Source organism: Oreochromis aureus, linkage group 16 (genome assembly GCF_013358895.1).
Source record: "Oreochromis aureus strain Israel breed Guangdong linkage group 16, ZZ_aureus, whole genome shotgun sequence".
Taxonomy (NCBI): Eukaryota; Metazoa; Chordata; class Actinopteri; order Cichliformes; family Cichlidae; genus Oreochromis; species Oreochromis aureus.
In genome coordinates this window covers 10962250-10979591 of record NC_052957.1, presented here as the reverse complement: position 1 = coordinate 10979591, position 17342 = coordinate 10962250, and the positions used below count along the sequence as shown (strand labels likewise).

General features: G+C 39.2%; 1 protein-coding gene and 1 pseudogene across 1 annotated transcript; one reads left to right on the top strand and one right to left on the bottom strand.

The window, feature by feature from the left end:
- Positions 1–3723: 3723 nt before the first annotated feature.
- Positions 3724–4650, bottom strand: LOC116327792 (putative gustatory receptor clone PTE01). The gene has a single exon (XM_031749454.2). It carries the CDS (start codon positions 4648–4650, stop codon positions 3724–3726), a length of 927 nt encoding a protein of 308 aa, XP_031605314.2.
- Positions 4651–13369: 8719 nt separating this feature from the next.
- On the top strand, positions 13370–17253 carry LOC116327799 (annotated as a pseudogene).
- The last annotated feature ends 89 nt before the right edge of the window (positions 17254–17342 follow it).

The following is a 17342-nucleotide window of genomic DNA, read 5'->3' as shown; positions in this document are numbered from 1 at the left end:
TGCACAGGGAATGTTTGGCAGCATCTTCATTTTTCAGCAAAACAAGGATCCCAAATACACTGCTAAAGTAGTAAAAGCATTTTATCATTTGAAATAATTTTTCAAAGGGACATTTTTTAAACAAAAATGCAACAAACTCTTGTTATAAAATTAATGTAACATATTTATCAAACTGTTGTCTAATTTCCTCATGTAAGAATCCATCCCTTAATGAACAATTATTAAAATGGCACACTTTTTGCATTTTTAAAAAAGACAGACTTTTTATTCCCGATAAATGTTGTTAATTTTCTTTCTTAGAGAGAAACATTAAGTTGGTCCTTTCAAAAGTATTGTAGGCTAAAGATAGGATAAGATTGCTTTCCTTTGATTGTGGTAGAAAATATAGAAATAGAAATATAGAATTCCTAAACCTAAATATAGAATTTTAAAACCTTTGAACTGTCAGCTAGTGACACGGCAGCAATATACAGGGTGGGCCATTTATATGGATACACCGTAATAAAATGGGAATGGTTGGTGTTATAAGTCCTGTTTGTGGCACATTAGTATATGTGAGGGGGCAAACTCCTCAAGATGGGTGGTGACCGTGGTGGCCATTTAGAAGTCGGCCATCTTGGATACAAATTTTGTTTTTTCAATAGGAAGAGGGCCATGTGACACATCGAACTTATTGGTAATGTCACAAGAAAAACAATGGTGTGGTTGGTTTCAACGTAACTTTATTCTTTCATGAGTTATTTACAAGTTTCTGACCACTTATAAAATGTGTTCAATGTGCTGCCCATTGTGTTGGATTGTCAATGCAACCCTCTTCTCCCACTCTTCACACACTGATAGCAACACCGCAGGAGAAATGCCAGCACAGGCATCCAGTATCCGTAGTTTCAGGCGCTGGACATCTCGTATCTTCACACCATAGACAATTGCCTTCAGATGACCCCAAAGATAAAAGTCTAAAGGAGTCAGATCGGGAGACCTTGGGAGCCATTCAACTGGCCCATGATGACCAATCCACTTTCCAGGAAACTGTTCATCTAGGAATGCTTGGACCTGGCACCCATAATGTGGTGGTGCACCATTTTGCTGGAAAAACTCAGGGAACGTGCCAGCTTCAGTGCATAAAGAGGGAAACACATCATCATGTAGCAATTTCAAATATCCAGTGGCCTTGAGGTTTCCATTGATGAAGAATGGACCCACTATCGTTGTACCCCATATACCACACCAAACCATCACTTTTGTTGGTTCAACAGTCTTGGAGGGATCCATCCAATGTGGGTTAGTGTCAGACCAATAGAGGTGGTTTTGTTTGTTAACTTCACCATTCACATAAAAGTTTGCCTCATCACTGAACAAAATCTTCTGCGTGAACTGAGGGTCCTGTTCCAATTTTCGTTTTGCCCATTCTGCAAATTCTGTGCGCCGATCTGGGTCATCCTCGTTGAGATGCTGCAGTAGCTGGAGTTTGTAAGGGTGCCATTTGTGAGTAGCTAATATCCGCCGAAGGGATGTTCGACTAATGCCACTCTCCAGTGACATGTGGTGAGTGCTACGCAGTGAAGCTAGGACAGCCCATCTCCCATGCTACAGTTAGCAAAGTGCAGCATGAGAGATGGGTGGTCTCGTAGGGTGCCTTGAATTGAAATCTACTGCAATGACCCGGTTACTGCGTTCACCAGATATCAACACAATTTCGATCTGCTCCTCACGTGTTAACCTCTTCGATATGTCAATGGCTGTGAACAAAGAGAAACTTGTACATAACTCATGAAAGAATAAAGTTACGTTGAAACCAACCACACCATTGTTTTTCTTGTGACATTACCAATAGGTTTGATGTGTCACATGGCCCTCTTCCTATTGAAAAAACAAAATTTGTATCCAAGATGGCCGACTTCTAAATGGCCACCATGGTCACCACCCATCTCGAGGAGTTTGCCCCCTCACATATACTAATGTGCCACAAACAGGACTTTAATATCACCAACCATTCCCATTTTATTACGGTATATCCATATAAATGGCCCACCCTGTAGAAGGAGGGGTCTTCTCCAACATCCTGCCTTAAATTTTGCATCTCTCTAAAACAAGTGAACTTACAGTAAAGGTGCCAATAAAATAGTTAATGATGTTTTTACATATGAAGATAGCAAAATGAATACGTCTAGTATAGTTTTCCTTTCTCTGTCTGGCTTCAGTACATCAGTGAACTACAGAGCCAAACTTTTCTCTCTCACATTGCTGTGTTATTACTTCATTTTGATGGTAAACACTCTTATTTTAACTATAAGGTCAAAACCTACATGAACCCATGTATGTATTTTTGTGTTCTTGGTGTATTAACTCTATGCGACTGCTGGGTCACTCTGTGCTGGCTTGTTCCTCACTGCTTTGAGACTCTCATTATAAGCTTAGCATCACTTAAATTATTTGGATCCAACATAAACAAGCTTTACTGTGTGAACTTATCAATTGTCAAACTTGCTTGTGGTTCAACAAAAGTGAATGCATTGCATGTTCATAGCAAGCAGGAAAAAGTTTAGACAGACTTTTGTGTCACATTTATTTTGTCTGCTTAATGTCTCGACGCTTTGCTTTTTGATCTCATGTACTCAAGGTTTGGATCAGCATCTCTGCCACAGCATTTAAAGAACTTCATGGCCATTAAATTCCTCATCATCCCTCCTATTTTAAATCCAGTTTGTTATGGTTTGATCCTGACTAAAGCCTACACAAAAATATCAAAGTCTAATATTTGTAATTTCATTTGACCAATTTTGATGTTTAGTGTTTTACTGTGGTTTCAGAATATATTTTCTTATTTAAGTACTTTACTTTTGAAAGAACTAATTTGACCATTTTTACTATAGTAAATGTAGCCGAAATGTCTACGCAAGTGTATGTTTTGATGAATAAGTGTGCTAACTCCTTTGGTAGTTTGTCAAATTTCATTGTGCATTTCTAAATTGTTCCGGTTCAGTTGTTAGTTCAGTAGGGACAAACGAAATATTAAACAACAGTAAAAAAAATGAATAAAATTAAATAAAAAGTTAAATAAAATAATTTCTTATAACCCTGAATCAGATAAGAGGTGGTCTGTGATGTAAATTGTAAATGTAGTTTCCTGGCCTCTCTCCTCCTCACCAGTGTATTGATTAAATATGTATCAAAGAGCCTAACTGCCATTTTTCTGATGGTGTTGATGACTGTGGCAAAATCTTCTTTGAGGGGAAAGTCATTGTATCTTAGGTCAGTCTGGTTAAATTAACTAATGTCTCGAAGATAGAATTTTTAACTTTTAACTTACTGGAATGGATATGACATGAGCCCAAGAATCTTGCTTTGCAACGAGATCGTACTTGCCACCAATTGTGGATCAGTTGACAGGTTAGGTCAACTGTGGTTTCCAGCTTGAAAATAATGTAGATATAACTTTGTATATTTAATAAATTGCTTTGCTTGCCAGACTAATACTATTAGCACTGAAAGCTAAGACTCTGGAGCCCTGGAGTTTAGAGGAAATTAGATGTTGCAAGGTAGCTTTAGCAAAATAAAGAAAATAATTTGAATAACATAGGTCTTTTGTAAATTCAAATGCATTACTTAAGCAGATTTTATTTTCTTTATATCTCCAAATTATAGGAAAATTGCTGAATGTTACTTTCCTACACGGCAGAGATGCTGTCAACAGAGAGATAGAGTCTCTTACTGAACAAAGATTTATTTTCTCTTAAACAGAAGCATTTTACAGGATTGCCTTATCTTTGGCAAATTAAATCCATACATAAATGGGGTGAGCATTGGTTGACAAATGAGAAGATATATAGGCAAAATTATATGGACTTCATCAGGTACCTGAGAAACTAAAAACCTGAAGTCAATAGAGTAACAAATACACCCGACAAAAAGGTTTGACACAGAGACAATCTGAGGGGTGCAAGTAGTCACAGCTTTCTGCTTGTTTTCTGTGGATGTTTTTCGACAAACTCTCAAAATCTTCACATAAGAGGCTGAAATGAGACTGAAGGGTATGAAAATACTCATTATAACAAAGAATATGATAGATATAGAGCTGTGAATTGAAACTGAACATGAAAGTCGAATTATTAATTGGTGGTCACAATATACATTATCAATAATATTTCCACAAAACCTTAAACCAAAGATGAACGAAAATGAGAGTAAAAAACTAACAAATGAAAAAATCCACACAAGCAGAATCAACATAAACACTCTCTCTGTGTTCATAATGACATTATAGCTAAATGGATGACAGATTGCGATATATCTGTCATAGGCCATGGCTGCTAAACTGCAAAACTCAACAGAAGCAGTTGTGTACATACAACACATCTGCAGAAAACACAACGGCACAGTCACCTCATGGCTGTCTGAGAACATCTGTGAGAGCAAAAGAGGATAGAGTGATGTGCTGCTGTTTATTTCATTCACACATAAATTACAAAGCAGTATATACATTGGCTCATGCAGCCTTCTGTCCACACGTATGACCACAATAAGGATTGTGTTGGCCACACATATAAAGAGGTACCAGAACAATATTGTTACAAAATACATGTATTTTAAAGCTCCAACATTTCCATAAGCAGCCAGCACAAATGACACAATCTCACTGGAGTTTCCCATTTTCTGATTTTAATATCAGAAAATGTACCATTTATATACCATTTATAATCATATGAATGGTCCTTTTAGATATAAGAGTACTAGATCCCAATGGCTGAGCAAAGTTTGTATTATATTGTTCAAATGCTGTTTACATTACCTCATTATGATATGTTCCTTCTCAACAGCTTTTACACCTGTGATACAATGTGCACATTAGCAATCATAAAACAAACACCAAGCAGTTTTACATTGTACTTGATTCAGGAGATTCATCACGTTAGGAACACATAACAATAAGTTCAGCTTCTTCCCTCCCAGCTGAAACAAACCTGCTAACATTTATAACTGCAGCACAGAGAAGGAGAAATAAGGTGGGCGGGGCTGGACTTAAGGTTCAAAGCTAGAGACAATGACATTCTTTTCCTTTAACAGACATTTCTCACATTTCTATTTCTTTTAAGTGCGATACATTGTTAAATTATAACTTAAAAAAAATTGGTTTCCAGTATTGTAGATAAAGAAGATAACCCTTTTTTTGGTCATTCTTAAGGGAAATTCAACTTCCTCTGTTTTTAGGTGATCCAAAGCCTAATTTGAATGTACACATTCAAATTAGTTTGTCTTTTGTCATGTATTTGATTCTATGACCCACTGAAGTCAATTGAAATGTGAAATGTACAAGCCAACAAAACCACCTAATTTGAGATGAGATACTAATATCACCAAAGTGGAACCCTTCTGCACTTGAATCTGGAAAGAAATACTGTCCATAAAAATTATGAACATAAACAATGGCAAAGGAGAGCCCTGGGGAAGTCCCACTAGGAACAAGTCTGACTTCTTGCTAGCAATGTGAACCAAGCTCTCATTGCAGTTTTAAGTGGATCAAATGTTGTTGTACATCACATGGCATAAAGAGGTCTTCCAACATTCCACGACCAGGACAAAAACGGCTTTGTTCCTCCTCAATCTGACATTTGACTTACAGATAGACTCTAGTACCCTTACAGGATGGCTGAGTAGCATAATCCATCTATAGAGCACACTATTCAGCCTGCTTTCTTAAAGATGGGAATCAATCTGTTAATCCAGAGTTACTACCCCATATTTCCATGGAATGTTGCAGAGGCGTATCAACCAAGACGGCCCCAACATCCATGGCCTCGAGAGTCTAGTACTACTCTCACCTCCTGAGTCACCTGCTGGTTTGCCAGAATTGATCCCAGGTGGACAGGAAGTTTTGATCCATGGCCTCAACAAACTACGCACACAACTACATTTTTGCTTTAACACTATCAAAACCACACTCCACTTGGCCTTCTAGAACCTGTAAGCTGACTATGAAGTCCCACAGGCTACTCAAGCCTGATAGGACTACTGCTTCAGCCTGATGGTTCCCTTCACCTCGGGTGTCCACATCTGACTCAGGTACTTCTAACCAGAGGTGGGACCAAGTCATTGTTTTGCAAGTCTCAAGTAAGTCCCAAGTCTTTATCCTCAAGTCACAAGTCAAGTCTCAAGTAAAGTCAAGCAAGTCAGAGTCAAGTCGCAAGTCAAGACAGAAGACTTTCAAGTCAAGTCCCAAGTCCGAAACTTTGAATTTCAAGTCCTTTCAAGTCTTTTTTTTTAACCCTCTGGGGTCCCGGGTATAATTGCCCGTTCTTGACTACTTTTGATTTTACTTCTATATTTCACTTTTAAAATATGTTTTTCTTGCCTTGTTTGGTATCATTATTTACAGCACAACCTCAAATATCTGAAATTTGAGTTATTTTTTCATTTTGGTATACTATATTAGCACAGTTGATCTAAATTCAGACAAAAATTCAGAATCAGAGTAGAAAAAAGTTATATTTTTTACATGTTTAACGAATCATTTTCATAACTTGAAATGCAAATAGAAATTGTACATTTCTAAAAATTATGCACAAGTTTTGCAAACAACAAAGTTATATGGTACTATTTACCTAAAAATGCAGCCAAGGCCTCAGGCGTTTTTATATAACCATTTAAATCTATTTACAGAACAATCAGGTGTGCTTCATCAAATAAGAAGGCACACAAATTATTTGTGCCAGTCCAAAAATGTAGTTTGTGTTCAGTATAAGACAGAGAGAACACCACAGGCCTAAACCCTGCAGGTCTGACAACTGGAGGTGCAACAGTCCAGTTTTCTATGTGGAGACAGCGTTTACACTGGAATCTGCCTTTGACAGCTTTTTAGATCAAATATGAAATTCAGCAGTCTAACCGACACACAATACAAAACAATAACTACACAACAAACTAACTATAGCCTCCAAACACGCTAAACGTCACTAATGTCTCACATATGAAAACTCTCCCTCTCTCTCTTTCTTTCGCCGCCCGCTTTCCGTCGCGGGTGTCACTCCTAAAACTTCCCTTCTCCCTAAACAACCAAATGTCACATGTTGCCTTATCATTTTTTTGATTGGCTGACATGGTAAACTCTAACACCAATAGGGAAGGGGTGTTTTTCTTTTTCACTCGCAAGTGGAGAGCGTATGCTAGGCTGTCTGTAGAAAACGCCGTTTTTGTCTAGCATCCCTGTTGAGAATAACCTTTGCAAATAAACAACAGCTAATAATATAAGATCAAAGTATTTTATTTGATGTATTGACATAAATGACAGAAGAAAAAGGCCATGTATAGCAGGACTACTCAATTACACACTAAGGTGGGCCCGATTTTCTAACCCCCAAAAAATTTTTTCCCTGACTCAGACATGCAAAAGTTAAACACGACCATACACTGATTGCAAATTAAACACAGTGATTTTGAATTGTGATGTGATGGTAAAATAAATATTTGTCAGTCTAAACTGGGTTAAATCTACGGGGTTAATGATGGGGAGGAGACGGAGAGAGACTGAGTACAGCTACAGAACCCACTTTCTGAAATGGACCCTGCTCACCATTCACCGACAATTCTGAGCTAACAAGTTGCATGTTATTCTTGGATGCGCTTGCAGGACCGGATTTAAAATAGCATGACAAACATATCATACCTGTTAAAGCCAAGCAGTATCATCAACGTAGCCCGAAGAACATTTGCTAATAAGATGAAGTTAGCTAAGTCAGCTACTTCATCGGAGCAAAAAAAAAAAAAAAAAAAAAGCACCACCTACCGTTCTTTATGCAACTTCAAATGTCGGACAAAGTTGGAAGTTGTTCCATCTCCGTCTGTGATTCTCTTCTTGCATGTTTTGCATATTGCATTTCGTTTTTTGTTGACTACTTCGTAGTTTATGTACCCGAAAGAAATTACTCTTGGAAGCATTTTTGGCTCCAGCGTTTTTGTTCTTGTTTTTTTCAAATCTGGTTAATTTGATTGGCTGTGCTACAGCCCACGCTCACATACATACGGAGTGTGGTAAGAATGAATGAATGAATAAAGTGAATTAATGGTCCGCACTTTTTATATAATATGTATGTTAAATTTTAGATTTGGGTAAAATATCAAGTCTTTTCAAGTAAACAGGTTCAAATCCAATTCAAGTCCCAAGTCACTGGTGTAAAAGTCCAAGTCAAGTCACAAGTCTTACAACCTTTTTTCAAGTCAAGTCTAAAGTCATAAAATTAATGACTCGAGTCCAAGTCATGTGACTCGAGTCCAGGGGCGGATCTAGAGAAAAAATTTTGGGGTGGCATGAGGGTGGCATGGAGATCAGATAGGGTGGCAAAGTCGAAGCCATTTCTTTACACATTTGCAGGTGCTACATTTTCTAATACATGCCATATATAGTGTCAAAATACATCAATTTTTGTTTAAAATAACGTAGTCTAACATTCTTTTTGGCATTAGCCGAAATAACTAAATATTTCAGTAAATTAAAAAATATTTTGGATTTTATGTACTGTATAGCCTATACAACAAATAAGCATATATCCCAATTAGTACAAAATCCAGAAACCTACACAATACAAGGTGGATTAAGTTGGACTTGTATTTTTAATTAAGTTTCACACTCTTTTTATGTTGGAAATACATTCAAAAGTGTATTACATCCTTACATTTACAGCAAAAGGTCAGAAATCTGCACTTTACAAAAAACACTGAACAAAATAATATGAAAAAAACATTTTTCACCATCAGGATTCACTAGTCAAGTACTTAAAGTTTATTTTTCATTACATTAGGCCACGTTGAAGAATATTGTGTCTACAACAGCTGAATGCGGCGATTTCCATGTTGATGAGCAAACCGTCTGACAAACTCATCCAAATCCAATGCTTTTGTGCGTTTGGACTCAATACTGAGTATAGACAGATTGGACAGTCTTTCCTCTGTCATAGTTGATCGTAAATAGTTTTTAATCATCCTCAAAGCAGAAAAGGTCCTTTCACAAGATGCACTGCTGACAGGCAACACTACAGCTATTTTGCACAGCCGAACAGTTCAAAAACACATCATTATACGACTCCAAGAAACTCACAAATTGTAGGAGAGTGGTAGGAACTGTTTCATCACTCTTTGCAAGTCTTTCTAAGACTCGCCTAATCTGAGGTACTTCATGCTTCAGATCATCAGTATTTGAGTCATAAGCACGGGCAAGAAGTAGTACATCCTCCTCTCTCAAAAATGTGCCACTTGATGGATTTAATGCCTGAACACCTTTCATAATATTACAGTTCAGCCTAGAAAAGCGTCTTTCCACTTCTCCCATCATACAATCTATAACTGGATAGAATACTTGGATTCTGAACATTTGTTTGCTGTCTGGGTCTGCATGCTGTCCAAGGGTAGAAGTAACAAGAGAATCATGAAGTTTTCTTGCTTTCTGTATTGATCGTTTAGGGATGTGTTGGGTTGAAATGCCACTTTTTTTCACATGTTTCTACAATATCAGTCCACAGGTCATCAAAAAGGATTCAGTTCGGTAATAAACCATTGTCTCCTTAAGCGATTCAACTAGGTTTATAGCCTTAGACAGGTCAACAGTTTTGGACTGAAGCATTTCTGATAACATATTAGAATCACTCAATACTTTTCTGAAGAGTGCAAGGCATCCAACAAAATTCAGATCCATTTGAACCAGAATGCCCTTTGCTTCTACAGCTCTTTGTGCATTGTTCTCTGATGAGATCTCTTCTAGTACACACAAAATTGCAGGCAACCTGTCCATGATATTGCGACATGCTATATGTCTAGAAGACCAACGTGTATCACTAAGGCGCTGCAGTTCTCTTGGTACCCCATGAAACATTTCCTGCTGCACTGTCAGCCATTTCTGATGGACGTAAGATCCAGATATGAATGTGTATAATCGTTCTAGCAAAGAAAAGAAATTTCCTGCATCAGGCACACTTTGGACTGCATCTACTATGACAAGGTTTAAGCAGTGGGCACTACAGTGAATGTAGAAAGCATACTTTGCCACCTCCTTTATCCTAGCTTGTACACCAGAATGTGACCCACTCATCACAGATGCTCCATCATACCCTTGGCCAACAAGGTTCTGTCTGTAGTCCAGCCCATGTTTTTCTAAACAGCCAATAATCTTGCTGGTCAGCCCAGCAGCATCCAGTCTGTCTGCCTCTTGAAACCCTAAGAAACTCTCGTGTATTGCACCATTATAGTAGTATCTAACTATAAAAGAAATTTGTTCTGATTTACTGACATCTTTAGTCTCATCTACAATGACTGAAAATTGTGCACTGTCTTTAACTTCTCGCATGATCTCCTCAGCAACCATTGCAGCCAAACATGAAACAATTTCATTCTGGATGGTTTTACTGGTGTACAAAGCATTTTTGGCTTGTTGTTCCAGTCTCCTTTTAACCATAGGATCATGATTGCCTACCATGTTCAACATTTCTAGGAAAATGCCCCTTTTATTTGAGTCTGCAGACTCCCTGTGTCCACGTTGAGCTATATTTTCTGTAGCAGTCAAGATTAGAATTTCTGCTATAGTTTTAATGTAAGTCTGGTTTTCAAGCACTTGTTTCTGGCGATGGTCATCCATTGCAGTCATCAGAGTTTCATTTTTTTTCACTCATTTTTTATTCTCTGCCCAAGCAATCATTGCTGTTTTATGACTCTGAGACTTTGCATGACAACAGAACCCACTGTCTTTAAACATTGCTTTCTTCCAATTACGATATCCAACACCTGAAGTAAACACACTTTTGGGAGCATCAGGAAGAGAGAAATGCCGGCAAGCAAAGCAATAACAAGAGTCTCTACTCTGGGAATATTCCAACCAAGGGTGTATTTTGTACCATTCTGGGTGGAAGCTCCTCCTGCTGCATCCTTGATAAGTCTTAGGAAAACTCAGATGTGGCTGTGTTGGGTTGTCACTTCTGGCTTTGGATATGTCTAAAAATCACATACAAAACACAAAATATTGCATGAGCTTCAACTGTGTTTTGAAAAACCTATTTGCTCAAATAATCTGATATGCACGAATTAATTAATTAGATTTGTATTGCAAAATAGTGCTAATGCATATTTAATATGATTAAACCATTGCTGTAATTTAGTTTTACATGTTAGTTATATATTTTATTTTTCTACATTTATGCAAATTCAGATAGACATCTTACCATGGGGATCGCTTTGAATAAACACAGAGAACTCAGGCTGTCTCTCTTTCCCTCTGCTGTCTGACCCCATCACCTTCTCTGCTTTGGACCATATTTCTTCTTCCTCTGCTGCTGCTTGCCCTGGTTCAGCTTCTTGCCCTGGTTCAGCTTCTTGCCCTGGCTCAGCTTCTTGCCCTGGTTCAGCTTCTTGCCCTGGTTCAGCTTCTTGCCCTGGCTCAGCTTCTTGACCTGGCTCAGCTTCTTGACCTGGCTCAGCTTCTAGCCCTTTGTCTCCCTGATCTCTCCTCTTTGTGTGGAAGAAACTAGTGATGTCACCCTTTCTCTTCATACCTCTCAGTAGTGTCTGAAATTATGCAAATGCAGATTTAATACGAAGGCCCTTTCACAAAATCAATGCGAATATTTAATGCATTAAAATTATTTTTCAGACCCGCCTGCTGGCGAGGCGTTCCGCCCGACCGTGTTATTTCACTGGACCTAATTTGCGCATATAATTCAAACCGATTTTTCAGATGTTTCGGATCCGAATACACAAATCAGACCAATCAGATCAATGCATTTGGCAACAATGCATTAGGAAGCCGTGATACAGCTTCAACACCAGGATCAAACGATAATATTATCCCTGCTGTTGTCTTTTCTGAGAAACGGATGAACCACAATCTTCATTCCCCACTTTTCTCGTTTACAAAGATTAGCACCAGCTCATCAAGGCTTCATATCAACTTCATTTTTCTATTTTTTTAGACAGTTTTATGAGGATAAATTATCCGCAAAAGCGCAACACGTTCGATGTGCATATATAGGTTATACATCAACTTTTCAAGTTGATGATAATCGCACTCAGACTTACTGCCGTTTTTACGCAACGCGTTCGATGTAATGGCCTTTACCGTTAATATTAAAACTAAAATGCACTTGATTACCCAAATTAAAGTTTATCTTACGATTTGTGCACTTTTTTTCATGATAACCGCAGCTTTCATGGTATGCAATAGCACAAAACAACATTAAATAATAAACATTAAGTACAGGAAAACTATCAGTGAATGTACAGAAATATAAACCTTGTTTTTCATGATTAATAACACTTACCTTTTATGACATTCTCTGAGAATGCAAATCAACAGTCTGAGTTGAAATCTGAATGCTGCGCGCGGTGTTCATTCAAAATGTCCCCTTGCACCAATCAGAGCATAGCATTGGTAGCTATTGACAACACGTTGGAGGAGCTGTGGGCTGAACCATTTTCTTAGGAGGCAATGGGGGATTGTGAAATCAGTTCAGTTAGTTTTAAACTTCATGCTCAGTACAAATTGAAGCTAGCTTGATCGAAGCATTAATGCTATCGTATTTTAATAAACAACATTGCCATATGCAAAACTAGGGTGGCAGTTGGGGTGGCAAGGGCTTAGTTTAGGGTGGCAGTTGCCACCCCATGCCACCCTTCTAGATCCGCCCCTGCTCGAGTCCACACCTCTGCTTCTAACACACAGGCCACATCTATCTAGCTACAGATGCATGCCTCAATAGTGAAATACCCCCTGATCCAACTCAACACCAGGTGGTGATCATTTGATAACTCATTCTTCTCGCCACCCTAGAATATACAGCCACAAATCTGATGATACTATTACAAAGTCAATCATCAGCCTGTGCTGCTCTCTGGCAGAGAACACCATGCCCTCCCGTGTTTTAAATACACTTTAGAACAACACACAGCAACACTACTCATGAGCCGGAGGAGGTAGGTATGGGGTCTTTAGACACCCCCGCTCTCTGTTAGCCATTGGGGCGGAGGGGCTGGGCGGAGGTGTTGGCCATCCGATTGGGATCTGGGTTGGGGGGCCTCCCTGCTGTTGCGGGGCCAGAGGTGGTCCGCTTGCCTCCACCCCGGAGGGAAGGGCAACATCTCCTGGGTCTAGGCGCAATTTCCTCCTCTGGGGGCGAGAGTACCTGGACTTGGGGTATAGAGTATGTTTGGGGAGTGTGTTTGTATGTACAATGTCCATTTTTGTCTGTCTTTACTTTGGTTGAGTGCTGAGTATTTGTATATGTGTGCATGAGGGTAGGAATGTACGTTTGTGTCTGCGTGTTTGTCTATGTATATATATCAGGTCGGATCTCAGACTCCACCTCTCTGAGAACATCTCAGGCCCTCCAAAGTGTGGATGCCTATCTCCCCTCACTACACTTCCTGCCGGTGGCTGATGCCCTCAGGTGTCGGTGCGTTGGAGGTTCTTGGTGTTCGGGGCTGGGCACTCAGCCCGAACACAGCGGCTGCATGGCGAGGCCTGCCGCCCGTGGCTCAGTCGGGCCTCTTCCGGGGTGTGGGGGCCCTCAGGCCTCTGACCTCTGGGCCTGTGACTCGGTTCACTCTGGCACAGCTGGCTGCTGGCAGGGACCGCAGGCGGCCCCCTCTGACGTCTGCTCCGTGGCTGCTGGGTGACCCCTCATCTGGGGGTCTCCTCAGCTCTTCCCATGAGGGTGGCACGGATGCCCCTCCGGTGGTCCTCCTTGAGCTCTCGCACTCTGGGGCCTCTGGATATCTGAGGTGTGAATCTCCTCCATGCCTGCTTCATGCCCTGGGGGACGGGGCTATGGCTCTCCATATCCTCTAGCAGATCGTTACGTGGAGAAACCTTGCACTGATCCACACAGGTGTGCACACAGTTGTACACACGGGTGTTCACAGACACTTGTTTGCACTCGTTATCTTAGGGTCTTTAATGCTAGATTGCAAGCAAACAATACATTTCTCCTAAATGACTTCTTTACCTCATGTGAGTTTGATTTTATATTTCTGATGGAAAAATTGAAAGTTTACCTGTTTCTCTGAATTTCATCTCTTTAAAGAAAAGCACACAAAGTATGAGATACCACCAAACAATTTGAAGATGAAAGTTATCATGGTAGATGCAGGAGCAACATCATAAATGACATGTGTCCCACCCACCTGCTCTGTGTTCACTGCTATGTGTAGGTGTAGTCAATAGGGGTGGGATTTGATTATCGATTCATTGATTAAAATCGATTCTAGCTTGGATAACATGATATCGATTCATTAAAATCCTGAATCGATTTTTTAATATAAATTTATTTTGCCCGAAATGCCAGAATCTCAGGTTAAACCTCACAAATTTTCAACAACCACCAAACAGCTAAAACAGTAAATGAGAGCAGGTACACATTCTGCACAAAGACGTAAACACAAAGCGTGGACCCGCCTATGGATCAGAATCAGTGAGATATCACCTTTTTCACCCGATGGCACGGACACAGTCGAGGCTGACTGATTCTGGTGTTTCGGGTCTGCGCTTTGTGTTCACATCCTTTTTGTGCTAGATTCTGAAGCTGCAGGTTTTATCTCTCTCCAAACAATATTGACTGAACCAGCAGCAAAAGAAGATCCAAACTACGCTTCACATAAAAATCATCATGAATTCCGTCTTACTTTTGCTATTTTGCTTCCACCACGATAAAAATCACACTTCATGCACAGCTCTCTCTCTCTCTCTCACTCAGTATACTTCAAGAACATTTTCCCGTCAAAAAATCTGTTTTCTGCATTATTCGCTTGCTTGTTACGCACAAGTCTGCCGCTGCTTACAGCGCTGTCGGCTGCTGTTTTTTTCCTTTTACTTACTTCCGAAAAAGAAAGCCTCGTTTCTGCTGTTCAATACTGAACAAATGTAAACTTTTTAAAATTATGCAAAATTGCAAAACGCTTAGCTGTGTCTCTAATAAAACGTCTGTAACTTTGCTCTGTTTCACTTCAGCAGCATCAGGTAATGTTGATATGTTGATTAATGGTTTTCTTTTGTTTTTGATCTACTGCAGAATATTTTTATAAAATCCCAGGCCAGGAAAATTGCCTTCATGTTTTTCTGTGTTTTATCCTCAGTTACTTTGACACAAAGGCATCTGCTGTGATGCTTACACCTTTGATAAAGTCTTGCAAGCGTCAGTTTTCTTTTTATAGATATAAGAATATGGAAATGTACTGATGCATGATCTGAATTATAATATTTCTGAGTGTCTGAGGCAAAATGTCCCTGATTCGAATCGAATCGAATTGAATCGAATCGTGGATTGAATCGATTTGGGACCTTGTGAATCGGAATCGAATCGATTCTAGAAATCAGTGACGATACTCAAGGACTAGTACTCAAGGGCTGGCAGGAAAAAAAGAGTGCTGTGCTGCAAGATTTGTTCCCTGAGAGACTGAGGTTTTTGAGTTGAAAAAGTATTGGATATAAGTTTGCAACAAACTCTGCTACACTTATTGCAGTAATGCATAGTTTGTATAAGAGAGATGTTTTATTTTTGCAAATTTGAGCATTTTAATTACAAATTGATGTCAAATATGATGTCAACAAAATTCTAAGTTGTGAATTATAGCTAGCACAGCATAATTAATATTTGAATTACTCTTCTGATCCTGTCTGTTGATAGGTCAGGCTTTTTTTGTATGCTGGATTGTTGCTGAGGTGGATTCCTCCAGTGAATTAAATGGCGAGCCTTTCCACCTGGACTTACAGAGACTGAGAATCCCTTTTTTGAGAATCTGATTTCCTCATGTAAGAATCCATCACATAATGAACAATGATTAAAATGGTACACTTTCCCATTTTTTAAAAAGACAGACTTTTTGTTCCCGATAAATGTTGTTAATTTTCTTTCTTAGAGAGAAACATTAAGTTGGTCCCTGCAAAAGTATTGTAGGCTAAAGACAGGATAAGATTGCTTTCCTTTGATTGCGGTAGAAAATATAGTAATAGAAATGAGAGGGGTGTCCAAATTCATAGGCTGCATCCTCCTGAGGCCGCTTTTGTAGGCTGATTACGTCACAGCGACACGACAAAGGCTGTCCAAATTCGTAGACTCCTCCGACAAAATGTGCCCTCCTTTTTCCCGAATTTGAAGGATGGGTTGGGTGTGTCCTTCGTGGCCCACCATATCCCAGAATTCATAGTGCGGCTCAGCCAATTCCAGTTTTCAACAATGGCGGCCGCTACTAAGTTTATAATATTACTCTTATTACTCTTTCTGGGTCACAAAATAAACTTTTAACAAATTTTCAGGCGAGAATGTAGCTGTGTAAACTTCAAATATCTGTTTCGGAGACGTCTGTTATCCACCAGATCAATAGCTAGCCGGGAGCTCGAGGGTCACTAGAGCCGCCGAGAATGGCAAACCCCCGGCACATCATTTTCAGATCACCGCAGTCTTTCGCTACTCAGGTTAAACGTAATATACAAGTCACTTAGATAACCTAAAAATATTATTGTTTGGCTTTTTTCAGTGTTTTATTTGTTCCTAAGTAAATTGGTTTGGCTGAGATTAAAGTTTTTAGATTAGATTAGATAAAGTAAGACTTTATTAATCCCTCGGGTGGTTTTCACACAGCTGAATAAACGTCAAACAGAAAACTGATTAAACAGAAGTGTAAGATGGTTTTTTCCCCCCCAGATTTTGCCTTTGATCTGTTGTCTGACACTCATCTAATTTTATATCATCATCATGTTTGATGCCTTTTTCTAGATTTTTTTTTATATTTAAACACAAAAGCAGACTATTTTAGTCCTAATGTCTTATGAAAGATCTGTGACCATATGTAGACCACTGGAGTATCATTCTGTAATCTCTGTACAAAGGACTGCTGTGTTATTCACTCTGTCCTGGCTTGTTCCTCTCTGCTTTGAGATTCTCATCATAAGCTTTACATGACTTAAATTATTTGGATCCAGCATAAACAAGCTTTACTGTGTGAACTTGTCAATTGTCAAACTTGCTTGTGGTTCAACAAAAGTGAATGCATTGCATGTTCATAGCAAGCAGGAAAAAGTTCAGACAGACTTTTGTGTCACATTTATTTTGTCTGCTTAATATCTATGTCTCGACTGCTTTGCTTTTTGATCTCATGTACTCGAGGTTTGGATCAGCATCTCTGCCACAGCATTTAAAGAACTTCATGGCCATTGAATTCCTCATCATCCCTCCTATCTTAAATCGAGTTTGTTACGGTTTGAGCCTGACTAAAATTCAAAGATGAATGCTTTTTAATATTGCATATGCCACCCTACACAAAAATATCAAAGTCTAATATTTGTAATTTCATTTGACCAATTTTGATGTTTAGTG

Coding starts and splice junctions, on each gene's coding strand:
- LOC116327792 (XM_031749454.2), bottom strand. CDS start 4,650: ATGGGAAACTCCAGTGAGATTGTGTCATTTGTGCTGGCTGCTTATGGA.